Raw genomic sequence first — 21,712 nt, forward strand, 5'->3', positions numbered from 1 at the left:
GGTACACGTTCATCAGCTGTTCATGTAATGACAAGAATATCATGTATGCAACATATTCTTGAGTTACTAAACTATACTTTCAAGTCTCATTTTTAGCTCACCTGACCTTTTCTGATGAATTATGAAAATTATATTTCACTATCGTGATTAATATGTAATAAAGTGTGCATTTTTACTATTAATTTTTCATAAATGTTTAGATTTTGGAAGTATATTTTTATTCACCTAAGTACAATTCTCACATCCCACACTCTTTTGAACTACGAAGGTATTTTATTTTAAATTTAATTTAAGATGTGCATAAAAAAATCATTGTGTGTAGCAGTCAATCATAAGATCAAGAAATACATGTACCCCTTACAAACAACAAGACTTACATCCCTTTTGTCAACTACCGTATGATTCAATTTTCAGTGGGAGATCTATGTTTTGTTTATTGCGGTACAATGAGAGCTAGATAATTTTTCCTTAGACATTGTTATGTGTGACAGCTAAGCCGTCTTGTTAAAGTTAAACAAAGATTAGAAGTATAATTTCCTAGTTGAGGCCATGTAAAGTTGCAAACAGTTTTTCTGAGTGATGAATAAAATTAGAGGTATTTATGATATATATTAATTTAGAAAGTGATAGTTCCTTTAAAAGAAGTAGATTTAAAGTTTCCTTAATAGATATATCATAAAATATTTTTAAAATACATGTACATATTTCACAGTGTTTAAAATCATGAAAATACAAATGTTAATAAGTGTCCTCTTTAGAATGATGGAAAAAATGGGAAATATATAGATTTTATTGTTTTTGATTTTCAAAAACATATGATAAATTAATGCAGAGTTTTGAGGGAAATGTTTATGATATGTTCTCACACCAATTGTTTAACAGGAAATATATTGTCCATTTGGAATTAAGAGTGGTTGTCTATAAACAATGTGCAAAGTTTCGATGAGGACCTCAGACAGTCATTATCGTTGTGTCCCTTTAGGGCATGGTCCAACACGCAGTGGTTGTGACCTCTGATACTATATTTACAAGTCTATTGTGTACGTTCAAGCTGACTTACTCGATACAAATTATTGTTTTTCTTTCTCACATGCTATGAAGTATAGGAAGTGAAGGAGTGTGAATATATGAGTAAGAGACACTGATATTGGAAGTAAGACTTATGAATGTTTTTCTCTGTTTTCAGAAATACTTATCCGGTATGAGTAATGGACCTGGGTCGAACCTTGGAGGAATGGCTGAGCAACTTAGATCTAGGTCAGTACCTGCCAAATTTCCAGGCTGCAGGAATCACAGAAATTTCCCATCTGTTTGCGTTAGATGACGGCTTTTTGACTGATGTTGGTGTATCTCTTCTGGGTCATCGTAAGAGGATCCTTGAGCACCTTCCATCTGTTTCAGGAAGTTCAGCTGGTGAGGAGGATTATGTAAACTGTCCTTCTCCACTGGGCTTAGGTCCTCAGGTGGATGATATTTATGCCAACATTCCACAGAATGTAACAGAGATAGAGAGACGACCATCTGTGCCAAAGACTTTAGAGCCAAAACCAAGTAAATCATATTCATTTAATAAGAAAAAACCTGTTCCAAGACCAAGAGTTTCAAAGACAGCACGGTCCAGCCTTGGGGGTACACAACACAGCCCTAGTGTGACCCCAGATGATAACCTTCCTCCCAGTTATGACACTGTGTTACAGAATCCCCAGGGCTCCATCTCTCTGGGAGGTATCACCAATGAGGAGTCCTCCACTGATGACACAGACATAGACAGAAGTCCATCTACCGCGTGGCAAAATGTGGCTCATGAGGTTCAACATGACTTTTCTGATAATTTTGCTGATTTTGACTTGGGGAAGGTGAATAATGTACAAGGGGTGACTTCTTCTCAGAATGAATTGTTTATGTTAAATCATCTAAGTGGAATACAGAAACAAAATCAGTCTTCTCCTGGAAATTACGCAGAGTTTGCCCAATTTGAAAATGCAGGGAACAGGTCGTCAGAAACATATGAACCAATATGGATGTCAAAGCCAGACACAGAAAGTTCAGGACTGGCAGGAAAGACTGCTCAAGGTTTGTCACCACCTGCTGTACCTGCTGTTTCCACCCCTGAAGCACCACCTCCCTGCAGGGCTTATTTCCCATTTGAAGGAAATGTAAATGAGAGCTTTGGTAGTGCTAGCACTTATCCAAGTGTCAGTCCTGTAAGAAAAGATTTTCAGTTTGAGGAGGACGTTGTGTATTCCAATACAGACACTCTTAAAGAGCCAGATAAAGGACCATCTAACAGATCAGTAACATCATCTGGTGAAATTGGAGATGAAAATGGTAAAAAAGATTTGAATGACTCCACAGAGAGTGATGGAATGAACTCATCATTTGATTTACCTCCCCCTGAATTTGCCCCTCCACCCCTCCCAGATTCAGGATCCACCACTGCAAACCTCTCTTTATTATCGGAGTTTGACCCTTTAAGTGTTCCAGTCTTTCCCCCAGTACCACCACGTGTCACGGCTAATTCCCAGAGTCCTTCACATGGATATATTAACATTGATTCTGAAGCAGAAAAACGCACAAAGACTAACACTTCTTTAGAAAACAGAGACATTTACTCTTTGGCAAACTTTTCCAGTCTGCAAGTCACCAGCACACCTAAAGCCAAAAGCAATGTGATCCAGTCAAACTCTGATCCTTCCCCCTCCCGTTCACCTCAAGACAGACGTCCCTTCCTGTCACAGACTTCCAATATGTCTCTGTCATCAGATCCCTTCAGAGGGGAGGATCCATTTCATGACTTTCATGGGGAGTGTGAGGAATTTAATGAACAGTTTCCTCTACAGAACAGTAGTGCCCGATCAGAAGACTTGTATGATAAATGTCTTTATTCAGAAGCCAGTAGCTCTAGCAGTTCTAGTCCACGACAGACTCTGCCTCAGGGCCACTTGAGTACCTCTTCTGATCTGTACTCTGTGGCATCACCTATTCAAAGTAAGTATAATCAGAGATTAAGGTGTCTGTAGCCATTCGTGTACACTTAGTAGTAGACATTTTAGCTCACCTGAGCCAAAGGTGTAAATGAGCTCTTCTGATTGAAATTTGACTGTTGTTTAGGCATCATCTGATCATATACTTTTAACAATTACATTTTCTCTACAACCACTAGACCAGTTTCTGTCATATTTAGCACAGAGTACCCTTGGGGGAAGGGGGTAAATGGAATGTTCATATCAAAGCCCAGGCCTCTTGAAAGGGAGACAATGAAGGAAAAGTAAAGATAGATTAGAAATTGTATAAATACAATCAACATAATCAAGCTAAAATATAAAATGTATTAAAATGTTCCTTAACATAGCGTATTAGGGTCGATTAAAGTTTAATCAAATCATGGTTCCAGAGAGTACGCTGGGGCTGAAATAAAGGATAAAAGTTTTACATTAGGCATAACAAAAAATTATGTTTGTTTACGGTTACCCGACCGACCCTAATTTTCATCGCCGACCCAAACTTTTTTTTTTCGTCGTAAAAATCCGGAAGTTACTGGCCGGTCAGTTTAACTTTTACATACATCCTTGAAATCGAGATTGAAAGTACAAAAACAAAACCAGCGAGTTCAATTTCTACACCAATGAGTTCGTTGCAATTTGCTTACCATTGTGTGGCAGTTGCAGGGGTGTGCAACTAGCATCGCCTGATGCCCGGTGCTACCGTTTTTGGGGTAGTAAAAATTCAAATTATGCATATAATACATGAGAAATACAAACGGTATTTTCACTCATTGTTTTGCTATTTAATTTCCAACTAATGAAAATTTTCCAGGCAGCATGCTCCAACTGTTCTTAAATTAAACCGTATCCATTTTGAATACCTGACTTAACTTAAAAAAAGATCGTTTTTTCCTAATCCGAATTTCCTCCATTCCTCTGTTAATGGTAAATACGTGCAGATATCTCTTTCCATTATTTACGGTCCCCCAATCAACTAATACCTAAGTGTTATGTGGTTAAACTTTAATATATATCAATTGTATTTAATGGTTTGAAATGAAAATACGAGATTTGCTTCATTTTAGATATTAAAGCTACACTGTTCAGAAAAGAAAAGATAATATAATTTCTTTAAATTTTTAAACTTCAACTTTAAAAGGGATGGCTTAGGACCCTGACTTTCTCAACAATGAACTTTTTACAATATTTGTTTTTACAAACATATTTGGACTGCTCACTTTTAACTTAGGCTGGTAACTTTATTGATTACAAGTTCATTTTTTTAATTGCACACCCCTGAGTTGTAAGGCAATAAGGCACCATACAATGGTAAAACTGTTTTGTACTTGTAATTCAACCAATTCATGTGAATTTGTGTTTAAAAAAATTCAATAAAATATTATTTCAGCATGTAACAGTAAACAAAGATATTTTTTTGTTTGGCCTTAAAGTGATTTAAACAATATAGCAATGAAAAGAATGAAAAATTGTGACATAAAACTTTTCTCTACAAGAATCATTGTGATCTGACTGCAGCAGCTACTGGCAGTCTTGTAGTATGAACATCTATCTGTTCTCTGTGGCTGAGGAAATCATTCTGACAGCGTGTCTTAGTTCCAGGGGATCACTTCCTGTTACCCGAGAGTCAATTTTGAGATTCTGAAGTCATCTTTTAGTACTTCCTACTTTTTGAAGTACCATACATTTTGATGATTTTCCCAAGTATTTCAAGAGACAAATTTTGAGTGAGAACACTTGTAGTAATAAAACCAATTTAATTTTAATACCGTAATAAATACTAATAATATTTCAACTTGTAAACATGGACATGTTTAGGTGTTAATGATATTGATATGTTGCATTGCAAGTGATAGTGTCAAACACTTGTGTGAACCCCCCCCCCCCTTTTTTTTTTGAAGATAGACATAATATAGGCAGTGAAAGTTTTGGCTTAGCCCCCCCCCCCCCCCCCACCCCCAACATCTTAAAAACTTTTTTGTTGGTTTAGCACCCCCCCCCTTTCCACTTTCAATTTGCTTTGGATACCGATGCTGTAAAAGGATGTTCAATAATTTAAAATATTCACACACTTCTTTAATTAACACATTTGCACATTTTTCAGATGTTTGCAGATTTTTCTTTTAAAGTTTTTATTCCAAAATTTTGTAGGAGCAATATAAAGTACCCATCCTTAATGGGTACAAGTACATCAAGTACATGTGCAAGCATTTCTAATATATGAATTGTTCTTAGTAGACATTAAGCATCATGTATTTTATCTCACTATTCCTGCTGAAAATACCAAGTGTATAGTTAAGTTTTATCTTTATTTCAGTGTTGTATTTTAAATTTCAGGCTTGAACTATGGATACTTTGGACAAATTCCATAAACCTCAATGACCTCGTTATTCAGTTTTTCTACATTTTAGCTGGAGAAATTTATTATAATTTTTAAGGGATTCAGTTTGAAGATAATAATATTCTTTATTTAAAAAAAGCTAGATCAAGATTGTATTAAAGCATTTTCTTAAAATCATACATATTTAATTAATATAAAGTGGATCTATATGAACATGATGAACACTTGATATAATCATATTAAGTGAGAGCATAAACCATGTTAAACTGTACAAAGGTGAATGTTGATGTGATAACTTGAAAGTAATTATACGATTTCATTAATTTGTTTTGATACTAAGTATTAGTACGTGAAGAGGCATCAATAGGAATTGAGTACTAAAGCCCGATGGAGTTATTAATGATATCTGAGATTTCATATGGTACATATATCAGAGAGAATTTGAATGTGTACTCTTGCCTTATACCAATAAACATGTATCCATGTTTGATAAAAAAGAAGGGATTGCTTAGTGTTCACTGGGAATGTCTGCCCAAAGAGAACAACTTTCAAAAAACCTTTTTCATGAAAAATTATAAAAAGAAGAATGAAACATACATTGTATGCTACATCAGTTTTCTTCAGGATGTTTTTCTTTTTTTTTTTTTGGCTCGAACAATTGAATTGAGGTTATCCTGTACCATGGGCATGAATGTTGGTATCCAAGTTACAGTTTAAGAACAGAACCCCTGTACAAAGTTAAACTGTCCAGTCTTGCCATAAAACATCCTTGAATGTGCAAATGAACGGCCAAACTGTCTTTGAAAGGGATATTACAGAAATATTTAGACTTGGGGGGGGACGCTGAAAAAAGCTTTTTAAGAATTACTAGGCTAGAAATTATGAAACTTAAACCAATTGAAAGTTTCTTTACTTATAGTGAGGATTTTAGGTTTGTTCAAATCATGGCCCCAGTTGTAGGATGGGGCCACAGTAATGAGTAGTGGTGAAATGGAAATACATGTATATATATAGGAAAATTTTGAATTTATAGCAAATAATAATAATAAAAAAAGGTTAATATAAATTCAATAACAGCAGGGCATTCCCTTCTTTTATATTCTCCTTGCCTAAAAAAAGGTATCTCTAGGTTATAAGTTATTCTCAAATGAAAGATTCATATCAGGTAAAGAAAATCGAGTCAGCGAGAGTAAATAAATCTCACAATGACATCCCAGGCAATGGTAATAAGTGATCCACATGGCGGAAATTAAAACTCCAATCACTTTATAAAACAAATAAAAACAAATAACCAAGCTGGAGAGCATGTGCATATGTGTTAAATGCCCAGAATAAACTACATTAGCACAAATCCATTTTAGATGAGCACTGTAGCCCATAGGCATTTTTGTTCAACATAACTTTTCCTTAATGGAAAGATGAAGCATCAAATAAATTGGCAATTTATGAACAATATTGGTATACCACAGAGATTTTACTTCCGTTTACATACATTGCCACCAAATCTTGTGTGTAAATAAAAATGTGATCAATAAACAATCATAATTTAATATAAACACTGAATGACTTGTTCAAGATATATGGCCTATTGTAAAACGGCAAGTGAGGTACAATCATGATGGTGCTCATTTTTACAACTTCCTCGGATAAATACAGTGTGGACATAATTTATTCAGTGATGAAGTAATTGTAGAACATGGAAGTTAGAGACTAAATTTGATTTTATAAGAGGATTATAATGGATGAGGATGGGTCTGGACATTTGTATGTTAATGTTGAAATGAGACATTTGTACTATAAGTCAGGTAATTATAAAATACCTTAAATATTGCTTAGTTTTTTCTAAATCATTTGATACAGTAACAGTTGATGATACACATCTTGAGTACCATTGAGTTGTGATACATTTGTATACGAATCGTCAATACCGTGCTGAAGAGAACTTTTATAGAATTTAGACATCGATCATGTTAAATTTAAATGAATTATCATGGATTTGGATGTTAATATAAATTTATGGTACCTGAAGCACTTTCATAAGATGACTTTATAGTACATTAAAAGTTAGAAATAACAAGCAACTTCCTTGTCAAGCAATATTATATCAGATAATAAATGGTATGGTCAAAGGTATGGCAGGCACTATTCATTGAGATTGGCTTCTAGGAGTTCCTGCATTTGCATTAGGGGCTGTTGAAGTTATATTTTGTACACCTACTTTATAATTATTTTTGATAATGCATTATTTACTTTTATCAAAGCAGGTGTTTTAGTACTAAACTGTAACTGAAGTAAACAAAACTTCATGACAAGGAAGCATTATAAACCATCAGAAATTTTTTAAAGTTAATTTACTGAACTAACAGTACATATCAAAGGTCAATGTTAAGGTACTAGCTAAGTTCACAACATTTTGATTTATAAGTGTTACCATGATTGCTTAATTTCAGATTTTATTTTAGAAGCACTGGTAATAACAGACCAGCCCTGAAACTGTTTCACTATAATTATAGATAACATATTATGACACAAGGGAAAACCTTTGTGGTTGGATTAAGGTTTACGTTTATAAGTACGTGGTATTTCTGTATGGATAAACACACCAAGCCCCCAAATTTGACTTCTGTTCTGATCTATGGTTATAAGGGTAACTTAGAGGCTTATTATAAGAACAATGACAAAATCTTAGGATGTGTGTTTCTTTAGATAATGAATGGGAATGCAGATTAAAAATATCAGCAGAAAAACAGCTGAAGAAAAATTGAGTGTTAGAAATTGTTTGTTCTAGCTATTTTGTGTTGACTTCTGTGGATTTTCCGAGATTTCCGGAAAGTGAAAGACAAAAGGAAATCTCTACTTCTGTGGATTATAACTGAAGGTTTCTGATCACAAGTTTCAATTTTACTCAATATAACAACCCTCAAGCAAGATATAGACTACATGTACTTATTAGGAAATGCCAGTATCTTCCACTAAAAATTCTGGTAAGACTGTATATTCATAAACATGTACTCTACAGTTTACTTAATTACAGTGTTAATATAAAAGTGTTTAGACTATCAGATTTAAAATACCTTGTACAGGGATTTTCCACGGCCCCGTGTAGGGCCGAATATGGGCCCCATTCCCAATTGCAAAATCACTCCATTTTCCCCAAAAATGAACAGCCTTTGTTTAATTTTTCAAAAATTCATGTAAAACAAACATGGTCAAGTTTGAACTCTTAATGAAATGAACAAAATTTTTGGAGACTTTGGCTTAAACTTTATAATAATAGATCTTTTTTCTGAAGTAAAGTTCTGAATAATGAAGTAAAAAATCAATTTTGGCTAAAGTGTTTATTTATTGAAATACATCTTGCTATAAATTTTCCCAAAAAGTTGTAAAATGTCGTAAAATTCCCAATGGTAAGGGCCTGGGCCCCATTACCAAAATGGAGTGGAAAATTCCTGTTGCAATCAGCAATCTTTGCTGCAGATCTGTAGCTCGCTGGTTTGAAAAAATTGGGATGAACAACCAGAGAGATGCAGTGCCACCCATTAAGAAAAGGTGAAGTCTCTTCATATGGTTAAAATTTTGTATATAAAAAAATCATGTATTATCTAAGTGGCTTAACTTAGATGTACTTTTCTTTGATAGAAAAAAGTAAATGAGGGGTCATCAAACTTCTGGCAGTGACTTTATTTGGGCTACTTACTGGCTACTTGCTGCATTACAAAAGACTGTTATGATAGATTTTTTTTTCAAATGAAAAAGAGCTAAAACAATAAATAGATGCATTTGGAAATTCCTGAATTTGAATTGGATATCTTCATGAAATTTTGTTATGCTTCCTCTTGATGGCAAATAAAACTAGCATTTTGAATGTATTGCATAAGCAATACATGTTCCCTACCAGGTTCCCCTTTTCTCTTTAGGATAGAAGCTTGTTTGAAATAATAATTTAGTGCATCATGAACCTGATCATAATCCCAATTATAAAAAATTTAAATTGCCATAATTCCGACAAAATCAATGACGCAAAACGAAATTCAAACATGATCTGTAACTCATCAAGATACACTTGCATACCAAAAATCAGCTCAATACTGTAAATCTCTTTTTATTCGCGAGAACTTTATTTTCGTGTAATTACGCTAGACAGTGTGCTCGCGAACATTTATTTCTCACGTATAATAGATTAATAGTACCAGTATTCCTTAGGATTATATAGAGCAATGACCACAATTCGTGAAAATTTTGTCTCGCTTATAGAGAATCATTGACTATCTCGCAAAAATAAGGTGTCGCGAAAATTTAGTGATCTACAGTATCTGCAAATGTTTAGGAAAAAAAGCAGAAAACCAAGTGGGACAGACTGACAGACATACGGGGACAGCTAGACGGACGGAATGACAGATGGACGGACTGACAGACTCAGAGGAATATAGTTTCCTCTGCTTTCACCAGTAGGGGACTAAGATAAAAAATGACTTTTAGGATTAACTGTCTTAGATAATTAAACTACACTGTACAGAGAACTATTGTTAAATATTTGTTGTGAATAATGATGTAAATTTGTTTTTGAGATAACCCCTAGGCTATGAGATATCAAATTTATGCACATTCTTAACAGTATACCTTTATATAAAAGTCTACATATATAGGATATCCATAGATGATGTTTTATAGAGCTTCCTGAATCTGTCACAGTGGAGATGAAGTTTTACTGACTTTTTTTAGAGGAAGCAACAGATACTTTAAGTTAATTAATATAGTTAATTAGTATGTGTATAGGATATAATAAGTTTATCCTAAAGTGCTTCATTCAGGGATTGACTTCTTGTGATAGTTATTCTTAATATTTTTGAGGATGAGGAATTCTAATAGTGATTCAGGCAAGTGTATTTTTTAAAGTAAAAAGTTCTAAAATCAATTTTGATAAATAAATTTGTATTTGTGTGTATTTAATGCAGTACCTAAGGTTTACTTTATTTATTTACCTATTGTGTGATTCAGTCAACAATATCAGTAAAGATAAAGTTTTATGTTGGAAGTGAATAAATTTATCTTGGGTAGGTTACAGCATAATAAATACATCAACTTCTCATACTTTTTTTATGGAAACTTGTGTAGTATGAAGTGTGGAGCAGTTGACTCTAAAATGAGCAAAGATTAAAGTTCTTCATTCACATTATGTATTTACTTAAACATACAAAATCAAAAGAAAAGGTAAATGCTGTAAACCAACTTTGCATGTGTGATATATCGATGAGTTTCTTGACATTTTCTCACTGCATGGGTACCACAAATTCAGTTTATATCAGAGTTAGAGGGGGAGGTTGTGTCCAAAATCTACATTAGATTTAATGAATCATTTTTTTAAATTATGGTGTGGCCTTGACCAAAAACTGCCCCCCTTTCAAAATTCCTGGATCCACCACAGGATATATACATATATGCAGAATATTATTCTGTAGCAAAATTTGTTGGAAAGATTTCAAACTGATGAAATGCAAATAAATGTTGTGAATAATAGTTGATACACAGTAAATGTGATGAGATAATGTTTTCAAGTGGTATGAAAAGTATGTGAAAAAGTGGACATGCTTAATAGTAAATATAGATGCATTGTCATATCTCTATTATGATGGTGTGTAGTATGGACAAATAGTCATCAACACATTGAAATATGCACCTGTTCTCTTAAAAATATTTTACACAGGAAAATAATTTGCTGATTTTTTAATTATTATTTTTCAGACTACAGCTCTGAAGACAGTTCTGATGCTGATGAAAAGTCCATTGACTCCATGGAAAATGGACTGTCTAACTTGGCCATGTCTCCTGTGGAAATTGTACCTGTAGGACAAGTCACTCAGGTAAATTTCAAGTCATTGGGTTGGTTTGTAGGACAAGTCACAAAGGTAAATTTCAAGTCATTGGATTGGTTTGTAGGACAAGTCACTCAGGTAAATTTCAAGTCATTGGGTTGGTTTGTAGGACAAGTCACTCAGGTAATTTTCAAGTCATTGGGTTGGTTTGTAGGACAAGTCACTCAGATAAATTTCAAGTCATTGTTGGTTGGTAGGACAAGTCACTCAGGTAAATTTCAAGTCATTGGGTTGGTTTGTAGGACAAGTCACTCAGATAAATTTCAAGTCCTTGGGTTGGTTTGTAGGACAAGACACTCAGGTAAATTTCAAGTCATTGGGTTGGTTGGAAGGACAAGTCACTCTGTGAAGTCTTAATTTAAAGGAATAGTTTGTACCTGTAGGACAAGTCACTCAGATAATTTTCAAGTCATTGGGTTGGTTTGTAGGACAAGTCACTCAGGTAAATTTCAAGTCATTGGGTTGGTTTGTAGGACAAGTTACTCTGTGAAGTCTTACGTTATAGGAATAGTTTGTACCTGTAGGACAAGTCACTCAGATAATTTTCAAGTCATTGGGTTGGTTTGTAGGACAAGTCACTCTGTGAAGTCTTACGTTATAGGAATAGGTTGTATCTGTAGGACAAGTCACTCAGGTAAATTTCAAGTCATTGGGTTGGTTTGTAGGACAAGTTACTCAGGTAAATTTCAAGTCAGTGGGTTGGTTTGTACCTGTAGAACAAGTTACTCTGATTAGGCTTGAGTAATGAAGTAGTTTGGATCTGTAATACAAGTCACTCAGGTAAATTTCAAGACATTGGGTTGGTTTGTATCTTTAAGGATATCCGATTCTCAACCAAGAACGATAACTCTTAAAATAGTTATTTTATTTAAAAATCTCAAATAGGGGTATTTTATAGCACTGCTGTGGGGCAGGCCATTAATGCAAGTCTTAAGTCATAGGGGTAGTTTGTACCTACAGGTTGGTCAATCAGCTAAGTATCAAGTCATACATGTAGACAGTAGCTTGTACTGTAGGACAATCCATTAAGTACATCTAAAGTCATCAGGTTAGTTTTAACCAGAGTAGCACTAGTGAATTATAAATTTAAAGTCATAGGGATAGTTTTTACCCATGGGACTTGTGACTTGTGACTTGTGTAAATTTAAAGTCAGAGGGGTAGCTTGTATTTGTAGGACAAGTTCATTAGATAAGTTTTTGTCATAGGGGTAGTTTGTACCTGTAGGAGAAGTCAGGTAAATCTAAAGTCATTGGGGATGTTAGTTTGCATCTGTAGGAGAGGGTGGATTGTAACTATTGGTCAAGACACTCAAGTAAGCTTTAAGTCATATGTTTAGAGGGTAGGTTGTATGTGAAGAACAAGTCATTTGAGTAAGTCTTAAGTCATACATTTAGGGAATAAGTTGTACATGTGTACAGGTAGAACAATTCACTCAGGTAAGTATACTGTCATAGGAAGTAGCTTGTATCTGAAAGACAAGTCACTCAGATAAGTCTACAGTCCCAAAAAGTAGCTTTTACATGTACCCTTAGGACAAGTCAATCAGGTAAGTCTAAAGGCTTAGTGGCCAGCCATGTTTAAGTAGAAATTGTACCTGCAGAACAAATCACTCATTATTAATATTATAAGTCTGAAATCATAGCCAGTTGCATTGTGTACCTTTGAGACAAGTCACTCAAATAAGTCTGAAGTCACATGGGATATAGATTTGTATAAAAGATCACATTTTTGAAAACTTCAGACAAACTGTTCTCCATCCTAATTCTTAATTAAATTTTTGCAGCAAAGAAGAAATGAAAAAGCAGGTTACCTGTTTAAACAGGGAGGGTAAGAATTTCAAAATATCACTTTCATTTATTTCAAAGTTTTACATTTCTGCATATTTTCCTGACCAAACAATGAAAGTTTTTTTTTTTTTTTCAAAACTGTTTATTTGAATTGTGTCTAACATATATAAGTTATTTTTGTCTGTAAACAAAGTAAATAGTTTTTATGTAAATTACCCAGTAAATACCTGACCTGAATACCTGGCTGTAACTCAGTATGCAAGCATGGAGGATGGTACATGTCATGTGCATAGCTTGTTTGAACTTCCTTAAAACCAATTGGAATTGATCATTTTAAAATATAATTTAAGGCTCTTTAAAGATTGCTAGAGTATTAAGATGGCCCTTTATAGCAAATAATTGCCTTTTATAGTAAATTATTCTCTTTTATAGTCATTTATGCCCGAGTAGATCATGCACATCTGACTTAGATTTCAAGTTCAGCTTTATAAAAAAAAAATTAACACTGTGAAGATGGTGAATGAACAGATGAGTTAAGGCTGTGTTTTAATGAGTCAGCAGCGCCTCAAGCACATTTCAGTTTATTCATTAACTGAGTTAGAGTCACCAAGATTTCATATTGGCTTGTATAGGTTTGAACTTTATACTATGAAAACGATGCACTGAACTTTGCATTCATTTTTTTTTTCTCACTGGTTTAGCATTAGAGTGATGTTTGATATGAAGAATTATGCCTTATTTTCCCCACCTTAATACAAGGAAGTTTTATTTACCTGATTACCTGTGAGCTGGTTTATATTTAAAAAATTAGTTGATATCTACCAGGTAGTCCCTGGCCTCATACCTTTATGGCATAAAGTTACATACCGTGGATGGAGATGCAAATTTTGCTGGCAAACACACAACTTAATGTAGACCATATGTGGGTTCATAAAAGTGTAAACTGGAGTTAAGAGATACATGTATAAATATCCATGACAGAGTTATTATATACATAGCAGTCAACTGTTCTGGTTTGGGTCGTGAAAATCAGCCAGGGTAGCTCAGTCATCAGAGCACCTGACTATAGTGATACAGGGGTCCTGGTCCGATTCTTGGTCTAGCCATACATGTTCTCCTTTCCTGTTACAAAATGATTTGGCCTACTGTGTGTATAAACTGTTATGAAAACAGAAAAGGTTGCATTTTGATATGTTTGAGGTAATTTTAAAATAGCTAAATGATAAGCCAAAACTTGCCTGTTATTTCTGAATCATTAACATTCAGTGTTGCTTAATTAAATCATTGAGATTGTTATATAGAATCAATGTTATCTGTGTTTTTAAGATAATGTGCAGACTAGGTGTATGGTTAACTTTATAATAATATGTCAGTCACAATCCGTGAATCACTTTTTGTGGTATAAGTGGATCTCCCTAGGTGTTTGTTTTTGACGTCTATTACATGTAGTAAGCATGGCAATTAGGAAGTAGGAAGGACTCAGCCATCAAGAATTTTAAGTATCATCACACGAGACATAGGGCTCAAATAATACTAGAACTTATTGCTTCTTGTTTATATATCATAGATTTAGTGTTTCTGAATAGTGCATTATTTTTTAACTCATTTTCAAAGGGAAAAATGCAAAAGTTTTTTTTCTCCCCTTAGTTTTGCAACCAATTAAAGGTATTTTTGTTCAATCAACCGAGTTTATCTAATGGAAACCCTGCATGATCATTCTTCTAGACAGCTCAGAGAGTAGGAGGTTGGATTTTTACAAAAAAGTTACTTAAAGAACCCAAAAATTGTTTTATATGCAGTTAAAACACAAAAAATAAGATATTGGCATCTGTTGTTGGGTTGAAAATTTTGCAGGATGCAATATTGCAACTCCATTTTTAGCTCAGCTTTGCTAAAAGCTCATTACAAGCTTTTTTGATCAAGCACTGGAACATCATCTATCTATCCACCCAGCTGTCTGACTCTGTACACTTCACTTTTTGACATCTTCTATAGAATCATTTATAGAATTTTAACCAAATGTGGCTCAAAGCATAGAGAGTTTTAAATTTTTCAAATAAAGGATAAAGCCCTTCTTCCAAGGGAAACAATTAAGGAAGGACCAAAAAGGACTTCATTTAATTTTTAAAAGTCTTCTTCTGAAGAATCATTTCACCAGAAAAGATGAAAATTACATGAAAGCTCTCTGAAGTTGTGCTGATTTTAATGAATTGTTTAAATCATGGCCCCTTAGAATAAAAGGGGGGGGGGTTTACAGGAAAAAAAACATGGTCTTATTTTTTAGGAAATTTCTTTTGGTTGTAAACATGAAAGTTTGAAATTAATTAAAGCATGAATTCTGGGTAGGGCAAGACCAGAAAATGTGAATAAAAATTTGCATAAAAATATATTGGGAAGGGGGGATCTACTAATGAAAATTCACAGAGATAGAGTAACTCAGGTGAGAGTAGTGGCCTATGGCCCAGTTGTATGATATTGATATAAATTAACAGTTTGTACTAATATTTTATTTGTTACTGATACAGATTGAAGGGTAATAAAGGTTGGAGAAAGCGCTGGGTCCTTTTCACAGGAAATGATCTGCGTTACTATGACAGCCGAAAGGTACATCTTACTGAACAGATTACTTTTTCTGAATCTGATTTTGTAATTTTGACAAACATTGAAAGTGATGTATTAAAATTGTTTCTGTGTAAATGTTGAGTGATTCTATTTTGATCCATTTTATTTATTTTCAACAGTCTCAAGTTTCAAAAAGAATTGTTCCATTGTCTTATATGGAGAAAGTGGAAACACTTGTCAAGGTAAATTTGGAACCTTCAATTTGAATTGAAATGTTTTTTGAATAAAAATTACTACTTCTATTCACCAAATAAAGTTAAAAGATGTAATTCTGTTGTATTTTGAAAGAGACGATTTGTGTAGAATTCAGTGCTGAATGTTTAGTTAGTATGCTCTATTGATTTCTATGATGATGACTTGGTTTCAGGATAGCGACAAGGACAAATTTAAGTTCAACCTCCATACCACCAACCGCGTGTTCCAGTTTGCCGCGGATTCTCTACAGGAATGTACACTGTGGTGCAGTACATTGATGGAGTGTATCCTCAAGTACAAGGTCAGCTTACAATAGGAAACTTGCAAAGTCAAAATATATACAGTCAATGGTGAAAAGCCAAGAAATTGGTTTACACATTACCAATAAGAGCTCTGAAAAAAAGCTTAATCAAAATATTTTCATACAGGATTTTATTACACTCCTTTGACCATTAAGGCCATTGGATCTCCTAATAAAGTACTACATGTATTTCAAAATAACACAATTTATTTTTTTTAGGCACCACCTGGTGGGGAGCCTGTGGGGCTGGATATGAATGAGCCAGATAAACAGGTACCACATACTAACTGCATTTCATCATGTTTTAAACAAATTGTCCCTTCTCATTTCAACATGGTGAAAGAAGGACCCTTGACCCTGCCCTTGTTGTTGACCTGACTTACCTTAGCCTCTGCGCAGCCTAGCTCTGTCATTCAGGTTTTTCAAGCTCCAGGTCTTAGGTCCTTATTTCTCCATGTTGACTTCACACAAGGGGTGATTATTTGTATTTTAAAAAACATAACAGTACTTCATACAAAAAATAATGTACAGAAGATTCAGTTGGAAGCTCATAAAATGATTTCATAGGTTAAGGTCAGATTATGTTTGCATTTATCAAGAAGTTGTCGCAAGAATATACATAGGTAATTATGCCTTGATTTATTCTGTAAAAGTTTACAGTGCTGATTTTCAGCATTAAGAAGTTAATGAAATCAATATTGGAATAGTGTATATGTTGATACTTTTCATTTCAGGGTTATATTAAATTTGAGAGACGGAACAATAAGTATTATGTGGCAGTAAAACAAGGAAAGATGTGTTATTACCACTCAGAACAGGTAACAGTGATTTACAACAGATATCAGAATGGTGCTCTGTACAAGATAAATCTGATACCAAAATGTGCTTCAATTGTTCTATATAATTAGTGACCTTATTAGTCTGTGACATTTTGTCACTTACCGGTATTTTGTGGGTGGAATGATTGTCAGCAGGAAATCACATTTTTTAGTAAATGGATTTGATGATCAAATTACAAAACACAGGTTGAGGAAAAAATTACTTAACTAGTATTAAACCAAATGAATTAGGGTTGACTTGGTCAGACTTATACATGTATGTAAGATGGAGCACATGACACTGCTTTTCACACTGAATCATTGGAACCTTGTCTCTTGACCATGACACCCATCATAGAATTTAAAACTTTGTATGAAAATTTAGCTGCCCTGCAGACGTGCAGTAATTGAATTATCCTGTTAACTAAAATCATAAATGAACAGATGCATTGTAAAATGACATTCTTATTTCTTGTTTTGATTTTTTTTTTAGGATTTTAAACAAGGATCTCCTATAAATGAAATCGACATGAAGTTAGCAGCTGTTAAAGAGGTCGGCAAAGGAAAGCTACAGTTATCTACGCATTACGCACATTTTCTGTAAGTTTCCTTGTTTATTTATTGTAATATTGATGAGAGGTCTCAAGTACCTATTTCTCTTTATTGACAAATTTAGTCTGTATCACAATAAATATACCATTAAATATATTCAGAACTTCTAATACAATTCACTTTAAAGTCTTCAAATAGGAAATAAATGAGAAAATAACGTGGGTAACTTCCCTGTTTGGAAGTGTTAAGGCCCAACAAACTCTTTATATAATGTATGAATAGCCAACTTTTTTCACACTTTTTCACACAGATTGATGCCAGAGAGCTACAGTGAATGTGTGCTCTGGAAAATGGCATTTGAAGAGGCAATAGCTGATGGTCTTGGTGATAATACGGTACATATCACTTGTTTTTGTCAGTTACTAAAGCTTTATCCAATACTTTCTATGTTCAATTGATTTTAGCATATGATTATTTTTAAAACTCGATCACTAATTTCCTTTTATTAAGCATGATGATGTTAAACTTTTGAAATCTCATTTTTCAATTGATTTCCTCCTATCTCTCAGTCAATCTGTGATTTTTAAAGATCTTTCTTTAAAGTTTTGTTAAAATACACTCTTTTCAAAAGACTTATTACCATGACAAAGCAAGGTGTTTATGGTTATACCAGAATTCTTAATAAAACATCTATATATTAAAGATTTTGATACTTCCTGTACAAAGAGAAATGTTACTACATTTTTCATGTTTTAATTTTAATACAGTATTTATTTTTGTCTGATACAGTACAGTTTATATTTTGTTTGCTAACAGATTCTTGATCAAGTGATGGAGAACCCCAGTAACAGAGTCTGTGCTGACTGCTCTGCTGAAGGTAGGCTAACTCTTACATTCTGACACACCCACAACATAATAAGTACGAAAGATACCATACATATACATACATGTATTACTAAAACTACAAGTCATAATTAATATCTGTTGAGTCCTACTGTGAGGAATGAGATTCACTTGGTTTGAAGTCTCAATTCACTATAAGTGTTTTCCATATAAGCATGTTTTACTGTGGTAGAAGTTACAGGGAAAAATCTTTTTTTTACTTTAATGTTATATTTACATTAAAAAAATTTATTTGCAGATCCTCATTGGGCTTCCATTAATATGGGTATTGTGTTGTGTAAAAAATGTGCTGGTAAGTTTAGAAACTTGATTGAATAATTAGTAAATTAAGATGTAGTTATCTTTTTAAGTATTGACCAATAAGGTGCATTCTTCCCTTTATCATTGAGTTAAATATTACATAGATGATGGTTGTATGGTGTTGTGTAGAAACTGTAGAAGGAAGTACCGGTATGGTATTTTTCAGATAGGATTGCCATTAGGTGTAAAGCTTTATATATTAAGGACATCCTCTTTATATTTTGTCTGTGATCCATTCATACAGTTACCTGTTTATGTCAGGTCAATAGTCATGATTTATTTGAAATTAAATTACCAGGCACTACATATTTTAAATTTTTGCATTCCTTGTTTGTAAGTGTATATCAATGAGAGACAAAGTGGAATAGAGAGAGACAGGGGAAAGGGTAGGTGGGGGTTCAAAAGCCCCCATAGTACATTGTATTTCTTTTGTCCAATATTGAACATTGTTTTACACAAAAAGTTTACAATATACAGGAAACTTTTTTTTTTCAATAAAAAAAAGAAATACATTGTGCATGTACCAGTTTATGTTAGTTATTAATACAGTCAATTCTCGAATTATCGCCATTCGATTCATCGCCATTTTCGCATTACCGCCATGATTTCCCAAGAACGTTTTTCCTGCTATATAAAATTCTCTTTATAACGCCAAATTCGCATACCGCCATCCGCCACCCTGTTTTCACAACAAACGTCCATTTTTAAGTGTCAATTATCTCGATAATACCGCCACAGGTGCATGTGGTCAGTGAAGCACGGCTAATTGGTTGACGCTATCCCTGTTGTAAAGCATGCAAAGCCAGTCAAGGTGCAATTAAGTAAATTAAATAAACAATAATTTTAACATGAACTGTTAGAATAATTTTGTTTTCTGTTTAATAAAACCATTTATAAATTAACACTTCGCCACGAAAGCGGTCGTTGCAAAGTACGCCGATAACGATAAATATTTTGATGATCTTTGCTTTTAAAAACAATGCAGAGTTTGCTTAAAAATTATTAACAAGTCAGAAATTGTGAACGTTTCATTAACAATGATTTCATAAACAATGAATTTATTCAAGAACTTATTTTGCGTACTATAGGCAATATATCACGACGATCGACCCAGCATTTTTTTTTCCAATATCAAACGTGCAGATTTACATGCATACACATGTACTTGTCTTAATTTCATAACTGAATATTTTGTTTTAGCAAAATTGTACATTAAAAAAATTACTTGAAGTATTTTCAAACATAGAAATATGTTTATATATACATGTACATGTGATAATAAGAATAGAAACGCTAAATGGTTTTTCTAAAAACGATAACTCTATGTCTTATTTCCTAAAAGATGGGAAATTCAATTCATCGCCAAATTCGTTATACCGCCATGATTTCTAAGTTACAAAAGGTGGCGGTTTATCGAGAATTAACTGTACATGTACTATGATAAATATTTGTTAAATCATCAATGCATATCGCCATTAGGGGTGGGACGATATACCGATGCACCGATACATATCGATATTTTCCTCTAAGATACGGTTTACGATACAAGCATTCAAATATCGGTACGAAACGATACACGAACGACATATCCGAAAATTGAAAATGAAAGTACCTGTCCTTGAAAATGGCGGCCTGTACGAAGCGAAGAGATGGTGTTGATATTGAAACACACTTTAGAACTGATAAGTCGTTGATTAGGGGTAATACGTTTTCACTTTTATGCAGCCTTGGAAGATTGGACAAGAAAAGTTCGGTGTGCAAAGCGTGCTATACACAGAAAACTTATCGTTTCCAGAACATTTGATATTAAATTGTTAGTCTATTCATACTTTTTTTTGTAATCTCAACTTGGCTACAGACTTTCAGCAATTAATAATAATGTAAATGTGATTTTTTTAAAATGAATTTTTAGGCAGTGTTCATTGATATACTACACAACTATTTGTAAACAACTTGTTCATAGAAATTTGGTAATATGTACAATTATCCTGTACTATTGTTTTTGTAAAGTTTTAGTCAATGAAGTTGATGAACTTCAAGTATTAATTTCATAGCACACATCATTTGATATAGAATAATTTTTTGAGTTAATGTCAAGACAAAAAAATTATATAAAATACTAATTCTTTTAAATAGTTTTATAATTCATCATGTTGTGTTAATGTCAAGACAAAAAAATGAAATAAAATACTATTTTTTAATAGTTTTATGATTTATCATAATATCGAGATACGTATCGTATCGTGCCAATATATCGAGATATGTATCGTATCGCAAGATCTGTGTATCGTCCCACCCCTAATCGCCATGTTATTTTGACTCTAAACTACACATGAACTATTAGATGTGTTTCTAAAGATTAATTTTGCTACTTGACAATGGAAAAAAAGAGAGATAGAGAAGTAATCTTTTGTAACACATAGCTCTACAATGTAAGACTCTCAAGTCAACCCAGACCTGGCTGGGATTTGTCTTTAGTTGGTGGAAGGGGTGGTAGTTTCATCATGTTCACAGGTCAATACTTCGAGTCAATTACTTTACACACTTCATTTTCTATCCACGCACAAAATCCATGCTTTATACTCAGTTTACACAGAGCATTTTTTTCTCTAGTTTTTCATGTCATTATTATAAACTTAATGTTCCTTCTCAATACCTCTTCTATTACTCTGTGTTTATCTTTTTGAAGATTTTCACTGTGGACTGATTCTCAGAATTGGTATGATCTATTTGGAGCCAGTTACAAGCTTTTACTGAAAACAAATTTACTTTTAAATCAAAATAATCCATTAAATTTTTAGTTTTTTAAGCTTTTCTTTAGATTTCACATTTTTCTACCTGTTCACATGCAAAAAAAAAAAAAAAGAAAGAAAGAAAGAAAAAGAAATGCTAGTGAATTTCTACACTGTCTATAACCCTTAATTAAAGAAGAATAATTTATGTATATTAAATTATAGAGTAGGCATTAAAAATTAGTTATTCATAAATTACTGTATAAGTTTACAAGGTCAACTGCA

At 33.4% G+C, this 21,712-nt stretch overlaps 1 protein-coding gene across 3 annotated transcripts in view; it reads left to right on the forward strand.

Annotated features, from left to right (window-relative positions):
• The first annotated feature begins 916 nt into the window (after nt 1-916).
• LOC134242507 (arf-GAP with Rho-GAP domain, ANK repeat and PH domain-containing protein 1-like) overlaps nt 917-21,712 on the forward strand; it is a 40,338-nt gene continuing 19,542 nt past the window's right edge. For 2 of the 3 annotated variants that reach the window (XM_062724594.1, XM_062724596.1), the window contains exons 1-12: nt 1,132-2,988; nt 11,086-11,204; nt 13,001-13,044; nt 15,530-15,608; nt 15,746-15,808; nt 15,994-16,122; nt 16,342-16,395; nt 16,857-16,940; nt 17,434-17,540; nt 17,803-17,887; nt 18,309-18,369; nt 18,634-18,687. In XM_062724594.1, coding sequence (XP_062580578.1) covers nt 1,209-2,988; nt 11,086-11,204; nt 13,001-13,044; nt 15,530-15,608; nt 15,746-15,808; nt 15,994-16,122; nt 16,342-16,395; nt 16,857-16,940; nt 17,434-17,540; nt 17,803-17,887; nt 18,309-18,369; nt 18,634-18,687 — 2,659 coding nt within the window. In that variant the 5' untranslated portion in view covers nt 1,132-1,208. Of the gene's footprint in view, nt 1,041-1,131; nt 2,989-11,085; nt 11,205-13,000; nt 13,045-15,529; nt 15,609-15,745; nt 15,809-15,993; nt 16,123-16,341; nt 16,396-16,856; nt 16,941-17,433; nt 17,541-17,802; nt 17,888-18,308; nt 18,370-18,633; nt 18,688-21,712 lie in introns of those variants that run through there. The other variant, XM_062724593.1, reaches the window with a different exon arrangement.

This window comes from Saccostrea cucullata, unplaced genomic scaffold (assembly GCF_032062105.1).
Source record: "Saccostrea cucullata isolate Sc308-1 unplaced genomic scaffold, CSIRO_AGI_Scuc_v1 ctg266, whole genome shotgun sequence".
NCBI lineage: Eukaryota > Metazoa > Mollusca > Bivalvia > Ostreida > Ostreidae > Saccostrea > Saccostrea cuccullata.